The sequence below is a fragment of the Nannobrachium achirus genome (assembly GCF_963921795.1).
Source record: "Nannobrachium achirus genome assembly, chromosome: 10".
Classification (NCBI taxonomy): Eukaryota; Metazoa; Chordata; class Actinopteri; order Myctophiformes; family Myctophidae; genus Nannobrachium; species Nannobrachium achirus.
Window position 1 is genome coordinate 45,803,357 of NC_137819.1, and position 13,284 is coordinate 45,816,640.

At 46.0% G+C, this 13,284-nt stretch overlaps 1 protein-coding gene across 2 annotated transcripts in view; it reads left to right on the forward strand.

The window, feature by feature from the left end:
• smap2 (small ArfGAP2) overlaps positions 1-13,284 on the forward strand; it is a 38,691-nt gene that overhangs the window by 19,303 nt on the left and 6,104 nt on the right. Inside the window, exons 2-9 of one of the 2 annotated variants that reach the window (XM_080734883.1) lie at positions 4,643-4,776; positions 5,748-5,833; positions 6,020-6,098; positions 7,410-7,469; positions 7,621-7,678; positions 8,057-8,184; positions 9,500-9,659; positions 12,765-13,210. In XM_080734883.1, the coding sequence (XP_080591009.1) occupies positions 4,643-4,776; positions 5,748-5,833; positions 6,020-6,098; positions 7,410-7,469; positions 7,621-7,678; positions 8,057-8,184; positions 9,500-9,659; positions 12,765-13,210 (1,151 nt within the window). The remainder of the gene's footprint in view (positions 1-4,642; positions 4,777-5,747; positions 5,834-6,019; positions 6,099-7,409; positions 7,470-7,620; positions 7,679-8,056; positions 8,185-9,499; positions 9,660-12,764; positions 13,211-13,284) is intronic. The other variant, XM_080734884.1, reaches the window with a different exon arrangement.

The following is a 13,284-nucleotide window of genomic DNA, read 5'->3' on the forward strand; positions in this document are numbered from 1 at the left end:
TCGCAAATCCTCCCTACCCCACTACCCCGCCCCTGGCATCAGCAGTCAGCAGAGTTCACAGTGAGAAAGCCAAACCAAATGCAGCTCTTCCATCTAGTGCTAAGAGGGGTGTACTGCATCAATGTGGTGAGGAGAAGGAGTAGCCTATAGCAGTGGCATCAGTTCAGAAAAAGCTAAGGTATGGCAACATGACTGGTGTCTTGTTAGCAACAGGCATGATACATTTATTTTTAACAAGTACATTTTATTTGTTTCCCCCGTTTCTACAGTTTCTTGGGCTGGATATGGCAGCCTGGTGCAACTAAACTTGGCATGTTAGTAAACGTGCCACAATTAACAATAATGCATTGCACCTGTGCAGCTGACCTGCGGAACCTGGGAATATACCATTTTGTCAAGATGGGGAGAATACAAGTGTGGAGAATATAATTACCAGTAAGACTCCCTAATCGGGAGATAAGCGACCGTAGGTGGCTTATCTCCACAAATAGGGCAAAAATTTGTTTTTCCCAAATCTTCCTCATCCATGTTGATGACATGAGTGTAGACATGCTGTGTAGTGATATTCGTGATTTTAGGGCAAAAACTGTAGGAGCAGTGTCCAAAAATGTGTTGTAAAAATCGGCCTGAAGGTGGCGCTAGAATAGGGCCATGTGAGAAATGAGGGGTGGGGTCTCCGTGTTGCCTTGGCGGACGAATAGGTAACGGCCCCGGCTCTCCCGGACGCTCCTAGCCCGAGTTACGGCATTTTATGTGCGCTGCAGTGGCAGGAGGTCCTCCACTGGGGGCGCCACCACTTTTGCATCCGTTCTGGAGCACCAGGAGTCGGTGGTCCCCGGGAATTCCCCGTGAGCAGCCCCGTTGGGGTGGTCATTTGGGCATTTTTGCACATTTGGTCATTTTTTACATCTGGGGGTCCCAGGTCCCTGGGGCTCCGGGGGTCCTTGGAGGTTGTAGTTTGGCAGGCAAGGAGTGTGTGTGTAAAATGTGGCATGGATCGGGTCAACGGGTGCGGAGATATAAGCAGGGAAAAAGTGTGACGTGTGATGTGTGAGCACATTTGGTCATTTTTTTCATCTGGGGGTCCCCCAGGGACCTGGGGGTCCCTGGGGCTCCGGGGGTCCTTGGAGGTTGTAGTTTGGCAGTCAAGGAGTGTGTGTGCAAAATTTGGCATGGATGGGGGCAACGGTTGTGGAGATATGAGCAGGGCAAAAGTGTGACGGATTCACTCACTCACTCACTCACTCACTGACAGACAGACAGCCTGTGGAGGTTTTGGTAGTAAATGCGACCTACGGTCGCAATAATACCTTGTTAAAGTGACCATCTTGTAGAATTTTGCATTTGTAGTTATTTTACTGTAATTTAGCAACATATAATAACCAGCACAGATAGACATTCATGGATTTATATTTAAAAGTAACTTTTATTTTCCCCCTGGACCTAGGGTATGGCAGCTGCATATCCCTGCCGCGACCGCAGTTGAACCTGAGCGCAACGGTGGGGGCCGATGGGCAAGGAAGGTCGCGAGCTTATGAGAAACAACTAAAATAAGACCTTAAAACCTGGCGAAAACAGTTGCGTGCATTAGCACAAGATGACGATAAAGGAAATCATTAAATGGAAAACATTAATAACTTCTGAAAAGCCTACTAGGCCCTAAAACCTGGCGAAAACAGTTGCGTGCATTAGCGCAAGATTAGATGAGGATAAAGGAAATCATTAATGGAAAACATTAAATTAACTTCTGAAAAGGCTTCTAAGCCTACACTAGCCTACTATAACCTGACTTGTGTCAGATTGTGGCAGTAGTGCGTAGGCTACCGCCCTACTTTACCATCTGAGATCTCTTGGTGGGAGTTGATAACGCTCGTAAAGCCCCGGGCCGGACCAATCAGCGGCAGTTACGGGCGGGCTCTGAGCGGCTCTGAGCCAGTAGAGTCTGATTGCAGACCACATGGATGCAGACAGGCCAATATGAGTGGTTGGAGTTGGCACTCCCAGACTGTGATAGAGAGACGGCCACATCCAATCACCTGCTAAAGAATTTCAAAAAATGGCCCGCCCCTTACATCGAGTCTGCCCGAGAGGTCCCAGATGTAAGGCAGAGCGTTACGCACTGCTGCAACTATCTGGCGCAGTCAGGTTAAGCCTACTAGTAAAACTAGTGGAACTGCGATCTTGCCACACGGGAATAATTGTGGTTGTAAACAATAACACAGACAATATAAATCCTTAGTCTAGTAGTGGGAAGAAAGGTTATCATTATGGCCCCAAATAACTTTTAAATATCTTACAATTGGCGACGAGTCTCTTGCGAAATCGGCAAGAGTGCCTCTCAATACATAAAGCTATACCACTCCATCATCGGCAATAGTCAGTGTGTTTCCCCACACTCCCGCGCCCCCACCGTTGCGCTCAGGTTCACCGGGAAAAACTGCGGTCGCATCCCTGCCATACCCAATTGACGCCCCTGGCCTATTATATAGGCAACATACAGTTGTACAATATGCAGTCTGCCTGCAGGAAAGAGGAGAAGGGAGGGGGGAGGGCAGGGAGAGTGGAAGAAAAGAGGGAAGGCCAAGAGGAGATAGATGAGAGAGACACCAAGCTCTGGTATTCTCTTTGAAGCTGACTGCATTCTCCCAAAGAGGGCCGTTGCGTAAGTTTAGCAGAAAAAATAAATAACCAAGGAGCAACGTTATCTTCTCACCCTCCAAGGACCTTGTCCAGGCTACATCCTGACATCTGTGCACACACACACGCACGCACACACACACGCACACACACACACACACACACACACACACACATACTGTACTGTACTCACACAATAATCAGATTCCGCCACAAAGCAGCAATACAGACCAATACACAGTCAACCTGGCATCCCTATTTTGGACATAGGGTTATTTTTTTTAAATGGCAGATCTACATTTTCTTTTTCTTTTTAGAAAAATCGGTCAAAACATCAGAAATGAGTTGGCTAAGACTCTCCAAAATCGGTCTGGCTCTATAGTCTCATCTGTCTCCCTCTCTGTCTTGTCTCAGTACCAGAGACATGTCCCCCTCAGTACCAGCTATGTAGGCTAACACTTGTGGTGGATGGATCCTATTATGTGTCAGTACACACAGGATTTACAAGGGATTATAGGCGCGGAATCCCTGCTGAGTTCCAACTCACGAATGAGGTCTTGGGTTGGGCCGACTGTCTATAATTGGACAAAAATTAATCAGTCTTTCTTGTTCATGTTGCTCTTCATTCCGCCCTTCTCAAACTTTCTCCGTAGCATTCTCTCATCCTCTCAGTGTGTCTCTGTGTTTACGTAAACCTCTTCAAAAAGGTTGAACATTGTGTCTTCGACCTCTTCACTGTCTATCCTTTTTCCTGTGACGTTTGGCTGTTTTTCTGGGTCTGTGTGTATAAGACCGTGAGCTGGTTTGTGTCATATCAAGAGAGTTTGAAATCAAGATCCCGTTATTCTCACTCTCTGTCAAAACGTCTAATCCAGGGGTCTTCAACGTTTTTAGGCAGAGGACCCCTTTGTTGAGAGAGAGATGAAGCAGCCAGGGACCCCCACAACCTTCTCATAGCGTTGGTGACCACAGGCCTGTGGTCATTCATGACTCAGCCATCTCACAGGTTTCTTCATATAAATACTTGGGCATTTCTATTGACAATTCATTAACATGGAATACACATGTGGACAGTCTCTGTAGTAAACTACAGCAAAGACTACACTTCCTCCGCCGTCTGAGGGTTCACGGTGTTGACCAAAAGTTTATGTTAGTGTTCTATCGGGCAGTCTTGGAGAGCCTGGTTAGATTTGGTATTACAGTTTGGTTCGGTAATCTCTCAGTGCAACTGAGGTCCAAATTGTTGAGATTGGTTCAGACTGCAGGGAAGATTATAGGAGTAAGACAACTCCCCTCTCTGCAGTCTATTTACGAGCAGGCGGCACTAAGGCAGGCTCAGACAATAATTGGTGATGCTACTCATGTGTTACATGGGAAGTTTGTACTTCTACCTTCGGGAAGAAGGTACGGTGAACCTATATGGAAGTACATTAGGTTTAAAAAATCATTTGTACCTGTGTCCATTGGATTGTTGAACGACGCTCTGAAACAGCACTGACAGAGTATTAATTAATCACTGTGCACAATGTAATGTATGTATTTCTACTGTTTGTTACTGATGTTTTGTGTGTGGTTGTAGCAGGGGTGAAAGCCCAAGACAAATTTCCCTTGTGGACAAATAAAGTATACCTTGACCTTGATAGATTCCATATACTTTCATTGTTAGACAGCACAATTATTAGTGTATTTTGGATTCATGTCAATTTGTGTTTTCAGATATTTAACCACTTGACCTTTCACTCTGTACTTAGTCTGCCCTTTTTCTCCTCTACACCAAACCTCTTAGCCAAAAATAGCCGATCTACAAGCTCACAACGCCTCGCAGCAGATCTGCTATTTTTGGCTAAAGTTCTTAGAATATGGACACAAGGGTTCAAGTTGTTAATAAAAGGATTGGAATATTTGGAGGACCCCCTGTAGTAACTCTGAGGACCCCCTATGGGTCCCGGACCCCCTGTTGAAGACCCCTGGTCTAATCTCTTCTTCGCCCATTCTTGTCCACTAGGTCCACGGTGGGCGTCATGGAACCTGGGGATCTTCATTTGCATCCGCTGTGCGGGGATCCATCGCAACCTCGGGGTCCACATCTCCAAGGTCAAGTCGGTCAACTTGGACCAGTGGACACAGGAACAAATCCAGGTCAGAGGCTGCACGACTGCCCCATGCAGGGTCAGGGGTCATCAATATGTCCGTACACTGACACATGTGTCCGTGGCAAAGACTTGCTCTTCTTGTCTGTGGCAATTTTTAGATTTTCTGTTTTACACGCCATTATAATGTTCTTATTTTGATCATATAGACCGGATCACTGAATGTCAAATCTCCAGGATTTCCTCAGAATATGTATGACACTGGTTTACTAGGACACTATATGGCACATTAGGAGTCCACTAGCATTTTTCCAAAAACTTCCACCACACGCCAACATGGCGATGACCCCTGCCCAGGATGTTGACTCCATGGATGCTAGGTACCGTATGCGATTGGAGTGTTGGCTAGACCAGTGTTTCTCAACCACTGTGCCTGCATGGGGACCTTTGGTGTGCCCCCGAAAAGGGTCAAGTGTGCCCCCTGAAACCGCTTGAAAGCCAGTATTGTATTAATCATTTTAAAAAATGATTTAAACTAGTGAAAACAGACGATCTACAAGCACAACGCCTCGCGGTGCGAGGCGTTGTGTGCTTGTAGAACTGCTGTTTTCACTACTGTTGTGCGACAGCCTTGTATGATGAAGCAGGGCTTTACTTTGCGAAGAAACATACAAATTTGAAACTTGGAGATACAAGGTTTCTTCCCGACAGGCGACAGTGACGATATTTATACCCCCGTATTATGTTGGTGTGCCCATGGATTCTTGGGACATGAAAAGTGTGCCCATGCAGAAAAAAGGTTGAGAAACACTGGACTAGACTCGTGTTACTGTAACTGTAGGCCCCAGAGTGTCGACTAAAAGGAACACTCTGCCATCCTGGTCAAAGGAGGGAGGTGAGGTGGTTCCACAGCCTGGGAGCCTTGCAGCCCGGAGGGGAAAGAGTCTGTGCTGCCTTTTCTCAAGTTTTGTTTTTGGTTCAGGTCATGAACCAGCTGCTAACGTGTTTCTCTGCCATCAGTGTGTTCAGGAGATGGGGAACGCCAAGGCCAAGCGTCTCTTCGAGGCCTTCTTACCAGAGTGCTTCCAACGCCCAGAGACGGACCAGTATCCTTTCCTTACCACCAGTGTGTGTGTGTGTGTGTGTGTGTGTGTGTGTGTGTGTGTGTGTGTGTGTGTGTGTGTGTGTGTGTGTGTGTGTGTGTGAGAGAGAGAGAGAGAGCGAGAGAGAGAGAGAGAGAGAGAGAGAAAGCAATAAAGCACAAGCAGTTGTCTCCTTGACAGACTGTGCAGGTCTGCAGAGATCTTCATCAGGGACAAGTATGACAGGAAGAAATACATGGACAAGGTTATTGACATCCAGATGCTCAGGGTGAGACTACAGTCACTCACACACACACACACACACACACGCACGCACGCACGCACGCACGCACGCACGCACGCACGCAAATTGTATGATATGTGTATTGTATGGTGACATTTACCGGTAATTCTCAAAAGGGAATTGCCATGAGCACAGAAAGATCTGTCATATTAACTGAAAAAAACGTAGGGGGGCTGCCCGGTGTTTTGTAAAAGCATACATCGTCGTTGTCGGGTGGAAACCTTGTATGTCCAAAATCATTTGTTTTGTATGTACTGTATCATTTAAAAAATGATTTAAACTAGTGAAAACAGCCGATCTACAGGCGATCTGCTGTTTTCACTACTTTTGTGCGACGGCTTGTATGATGAAGCAGGGCTTTATTTGCAAAACAACTTGGAGATACGAGGTTTCTGCCCGACAGTGACGATATGCTACAGCAGCCTTTCCTTGTACTGACTGTTCTGGACAAAAGTTAAGCCAAATACTGCTGGGGAAGCTCGAGAGACGCGCAATCATTTTACTTTTGTCCGGAGTGCCTCATAATCTGTCATTCAAAACCGTTCACAGAGGCTCTGCACACTTCATCTTTAGTAAGCTATAGTAACACCCACGTATTATGTACAACACTGTGACAGCTATTTTCAAGTGGCGCAAACAAGATGAGTTGAGTGATGAGAGCTGAGTACAACATTGTGAGGGAGGCAGGGCTGCTACGGTACATGCGGGGAACTCTGTGTGTGTGTGTGTGTGTGTGTGTGTGTGTGTGTGTGTGTGTGTGTGTGTGTGTGTGTGTGTGTGTGTGTGTGTGTGTGTGTGTGTCACGTTGTGGAACAAGGCAGAGACAAAAGTGATCATAAGAGGATGTTGGTCTCTACAACACTCAAAAAGGAAAGTTGCAATATCAGCCTCTATAATCACGTTAGTGTACATTGTTACTAGCCTGTTTTTTTTTGTATTTTGTTTAAATAGTATAATTTGATATTACTGTTGATTCAGCAAGAAAGATTCCTTGTGTCTAAACATACCCAGCAAAAATAATATTGTGATTCTGGACACATTCCCTCTCCAATGCATATACTGTATGCATGGCTTTGTCCAGACTTAAGGCAAATCTGATTTGTTTCTCAAGTGATCTTTAGGACACAAATCCATTCTGATCTCTCGCAAATAACAGTGTAGACAGGCTCTACACTGTTATTAGCAAGAGATCAGAACGGATTTGTGTATTCAAACATCGCCAACTCATTGGCAATAGTTGCAAAAATCTGATGTGGGATGCCAGTCTGACTCTGAACTTGTCTCTGTGTACTGTAGAAAGAGAAGAGCTGTGATAACATCCCCAAGGAGCCAGTTGTATTCGAAAAGATGAAACTGGTGAGTGTGCTCTCTGTTGTGTTTGTATACAGTGAAATGATCCATGTCCACTGTTTACATCCATCTGCATAATTAGTGCTGATATTTGTCAGTGCAGAGTCAGATGTATTACATCCACAGTATTTTATTTGCCTTCGTTCTGCTGTGACAGAAAAAAGAAGCCAGTCCAAGGACACAGTCCCCGTCTGTTACAGATCTGCTTGGATTGGGTATGCTGTCACAGACACACACACACACACACACACACACACACACACACACACACACACACACACACACACACACACACACACACACACACACACACACACACACACACACACACGCTCACGTGCACGCACACGCATACGCACACGCACACAGTACATACAGTGATATGGCAAATTTGCATATACTGTCAAGAGCAGCCTTAATGATCTGCTCATATACACACACACACACACACACACACACACACACACACACACACACACACACACACACACACACACACACACACACACACACACTCCAAATGCCCATTGTGTGCTCAACATTACGCTTGCAAATCAATTCATCCTGTCACCCTTCCCTTCCCTGCTGTTCAGACGCCCCTTCCCCCAGTCCAGCGGTGTCTAACGGTGCAGCTTCTCTTTCGGGAGACAAAGGGAGCCCGGCCCTGGATCTGTTCAACCCACTGCCAGCCTCCTCCTCTGCCTCCGCCATCCATAGCACCGTAAGAGACATACCATATGAGTAGTTCTCAAACCGTTTCATGTAAAGGACCCCAGAATGTATATGTATTTGACCGCAGGCTCCATTCTGTAAATAGGCTGTTTAAGCAGCCTGTTTCTACAACCGCAACCCGAGGCGGGACTACGGCTGCTATGACGTAAACGCCGTAGCGGTCAAAATCGTTAAGCAAACAGCCGTCGGCAACGGGGCCCCTCCCCTTTCACTGAACGCTTTGGTTCCCATGGCGACACGTCTATGCAGCAGACGTAGTAGACGCTATGTGGGAAGGGACCTTCTGGCGTTGTAGAGACGGCCGCGACGGTGGCAGGTTTATCTATCGAGCGACGAGCGCTGCTCATTTCCGGTTACCTTTGGCATCTGCCGTAGCCGTCCCTTTGCTTAAAGTTGCTATTATATCGTGACAGAGACCCCCATTCAAGATTCATGTTATTCAAATGTTTCAAAAATATTCCAACCTTTTCACATTTCCAGCTAAATGATTGATAGTTTGGAATCAAATGGACACATAATGTATGGTAGGTAACTCAGAGTGCGCAGACGGAAAGAAGTGCACTGGCAAGTGGCAAGGGTCCATTTGTATACTCTCAGGATTTGATAATGGTGTACCAGAGATAATAAATTAACTCTCAAATACCTGGAACGCGCCCGAGTCGCGTTAGATTTGAACCACTTTAACCATTATTGTATGCTTTAACTATTGAAAAATAGCAGATATACAAGCTCACAGCGCGGCACCGAGTGCCGCGCTGCGAGCTTGTAGATCTGCTATTTTCGAAAAATCTTGAAAATGTGTGCAAGTCTTTGAATATCTTTGACCCGATCTTTGACCGGACTTCTAAATCCTTCCTCTAAATCAGCTGTTCTCAAACTTTTTCATGTCAAGGACCCCCAAAATTACATTTATTTGGCCGCAGACCCCCATCTCAAAATATGTTGTTCCAGGGACCCCCCCAGAAGCAGAGATTTGAGTTACAAAAGTCTGCTTTGAAAAATATATATTGAAAAATGTGCACACATTTTCACGATTTTTCAAAAATAGCAGATCTACAAGCTCGCAGCGCGGCACTCGGTGCCGCGCTGTGAGCTTGTACGGTATATCTGCTATTTTTCAATAGTTAAAGCATTCAATAATTGTAGGCCTAAATGGGTTAAATGGGGGGTCTGGGGTCTAATGCATATCAAACTGGGGATCCTTTCATTAATAATAAAGAAGGTATAAATCACTGCTGTACATGTGCTGTCTTCAAGATAAGTTTTGGTTACATTCAAGCATTGCTCCTCTGGTTCCACTGCAGCCTGTGTCGAGCTCCATGCCCAGAGTGGCTGCCTCTGTCCCCGACAACCTCAGTTTGTTCCTGGATCCGGCAGCCAAAGCTGAAGAGGGTACTGTCAAAAAACTGTCCAAGGACTCAATCCTGTCTCTGTATGCGTCCGCACCCTCTGTCTCTGCCCATGGTAAGAACTCTTGACTCTAAGTCAAGAGATGTATAGTCAAATATGTCTTTGTATCTACATATCAACCTGTAGAGCTATACATTTTTTCAAGAGGCACAATGGACGATGTTTGACAAATAACTGCATTTGGTTCAAACTTGAAATGGTATTTGTCTAAAAGACAGAAGACATAATCTAACCTGCTGACAAGCCCAAAAAGCAAGCCTTCTAGGATGCCATAGACATTGCCATAACACCCTGTACACACACCAGCAGCGACTTTGTCAGTACAGTATGTGTCATCACCACGAGGTTGTGGTCTACACCTGGATTCCCTGATATTCCACTGTAGCTTGTGGGTGTACTTGTGCTTATGTAGTTTTAAGAAAGTGGGGTGCATCTATATTTCCCCTATGTGGTACAAAAAAATACGTTTCTGATGACATTTTAGGTAAGTAATACACAATGCAGTTGCTCAATATTAACATCAAAGTTACAATGGCTATTTTAAAAGTTTGTCATCAATATTTGCGAGCTGCAAGGCAGGTCACTCAGTGCATGCATGTCACTCAGTGTAGCCCAGCAACCATTCAAAATGAATGACTGCCGGGTGCTTTGTCGCTTTGTGAGTATTGTAAGGCATGATGTACGATTTCAAACAATTCCATTTGCAGTTTGGTGGGGAGATTAGAGGGATAAACAGAAAGAAAAACTCCCTGCTAAAGGACTGTGAGTCTAAAAGTGATGCATGTGTTATACAATGGAGACCATGTTATACAGTACTCTGTGCATGTACACATACAGTACAGTAGACGGCAACATGTGCGCGAGCAAGCACGCACGCACGCACGCACGCACGCACGCACGCACGCACGCACGCACGCACGCACGCACGCACGCACGCACGCACGCACGCACGCACACACACACACACACACACACACACACACACACACACACACACACACACACACACACACACACACACACACACACACACACACACACACACACACACACACACACACACATAATGGTGTTCAAAACACATATACTGTATAATGCAGGTGAGCAGAGAAGACATCACAGACAGGCTGAGCCGAAGGCGAATGAAAAGCCTGGGTTCCAGAAGGCTACAGACAGACTGACATGAATGATGCAACACAAACAATGACCCGACAAGGACTTACCGAGGAGACTATTATACACATGAGGGCTGATTACAAATGAGATACAGCTGGGGAAGACATGAACATAGAACTATGAAAACTAGAACAATACAGGAACTAGACAATACAAGACGCACACACACCTGGGCCGGCTGCAGGATGAAATGACTAAGGGTGCTGTTGAAAATTTTGAGGGGGCACATATTTAATATATAGCCTAGTAATAATGAACATTGTTTTTATTATCCATAATACCTACAGCAGATGCCAGTTTTTGGGAGCTGAAATAACAGCCGCTGCTACTGCGCTGTGGTTTAGGTGATTTTAAATTGCTGCACCAGCTGCGGATAATAAACATCAGATAATTATTATAGGGGGCAACTGTAGCCTAGTTCCAGACCCTGAATCGCTAGCCACACCCCTTTAAATTTTTTGTTTTGGCGATTCAGGTCTAGCATCGCTCTCATAAGAAGAGGCCTGCCTCGGTTGAAAATCCGATCGGCGAATAATCAGCGTCTTGTGATCAGCGTGGGTGGGGGTTTCCCAGAACTCATGTGTGTTTCCAAGTACACCAGCGCCGCCGCCGTACCGTACCGCGCATCGCGTCGCGTTAAAATGCGGTAAATTGCGGTAAAATGCGATCGTATCGATCTCGCTATGAAACACCAGTAGCAGGCATGTTATGTTGTGTTTGATTACTAGTTCGTAGTGCTCCTATTCTGACTGTTTCTTTGGTTAGCAAGTAGCACTAGCAAGCAACAGGCTAGCCACTAGCTAGTCCCCCCAGGAATCCGCGATTCCGCGATCGCAGAATTTTTCGCGGAATTCGCGACCACCCGCGGATTTCTCGGCCGTTCGCGGACTTTTCTGACGTCCGCGGAATAGCGGTCGCGAGTGGCAGCAGAGCGGCGGGAGTAGTCATTACTACTATTATAAAACAATGTGTACATGGTCTGGCAAGTGGCCACTTCATACAGAGCCTGGGGAATAGCTTAGCTTCCTCCTGCTAGTTGCACTGACGCTGTATTGGTCCGGTCCCACATTCGTTCCTGACAGAAACTGTGTCCTGATCTATAGTTCCTCTCTGCCTCTATAATGGTCCTGGCAATAACAATGCTAATACAGAAGAGAATAAATAAATATTACACCCATACTAGGTAGTAGGTAGGCTATCCTCTAAAATGTGGTTACTATGGGCATTGGTTAATTTGCATGACAATATAGTCTTTGCAACAGAAAGTAATTATTAAAAACAATAACAATTAAAAAAATAATAGATTTAATATTAGATGTTTATTCTCAAAAATGATTATTTGATTATTCTAACCACTAATTACAATTAATTGTAGCTATTTCATGAAGGGTTTTACTTGATTATTAGAACTATATCATTTTTAGCTTGATAACTGGTCATTTTAGGTTGTTTATTAATGTCCGCGGAATCAAGAATTGTTCACCACAGAATTCCGCAGAATCAGGATTGTTCTCCGCGGAATAAAGCATTTTTCTCCGCGGATTCCTGGGGGGACTAACTAGCCAGCCACACTGAACCAATAGCTGAAGACTGCCTTTTTTTGGCAACGCCCATCCCTGCAATCGCCTTCGGTGGAAGTGAGTTCAGACTGAATAATGGAGTGAAACGAAATGTCAATTCAGGCTGAGTGTTTCAATACTGTTATTGTAATCTCTATGACAATAATAATATTCAGCCAATATTTGTGTTATTTGTGATATTTTCTTGACTTTACATAGAATAAACTGAGGGGGCACAACTTGCAACTGCCCCAGCAGGCCCCCCCGTAGCGCCGGGCCTGACACACACACACACACACACACACACACACACACACACACACACACACACACACACACACACACACACACACACGACACCTTGGGACACATGATAAAGGGCTATTCCACCAAATCTCACAGCGGGCCCGCATTGTGTTTTCAGCAGGGCTCTACATGAACCAGATGGGATACCCCGCCCATCCGTACGGGTCGTACCATTCTGGCCTGGCACAGGCGGGGGGAGGCATGGGAGCTACCATGATGGCGTCGCAGATGGCCATGATGGGCCCGCCGCAGCAGAGCGGCATGGTGGGAGCCGGGCAGGGCGGCATGATGGGCGTTCCACACAACAGCATGCAGAGTGGCATCATGGGAGGACAGACGGTCATGGCTCAGCCTGGCGCCGCAACCGGCGGCTCGCCCTACATGTCAGGGATGGTGCAAGGCATCATGGGACAGCAGCAGAACGGCATGATGGGAGTTCAACAGCATGGCGTGATGGGGCAGCAGCAGCAAGGCGTGGCGGGACAGCAGCAGATGGGAGGTTTACATCACCAGCAGGTGTACGGAGTGCAACAGACTCAGCAGCTACAGTGGAACATTGCCCAGGTATTATTGTGTTTGTTTTTCAACATGGAAACGATTATGACAAAAAATGTTGTGATTATGTCAAATAATTGCGA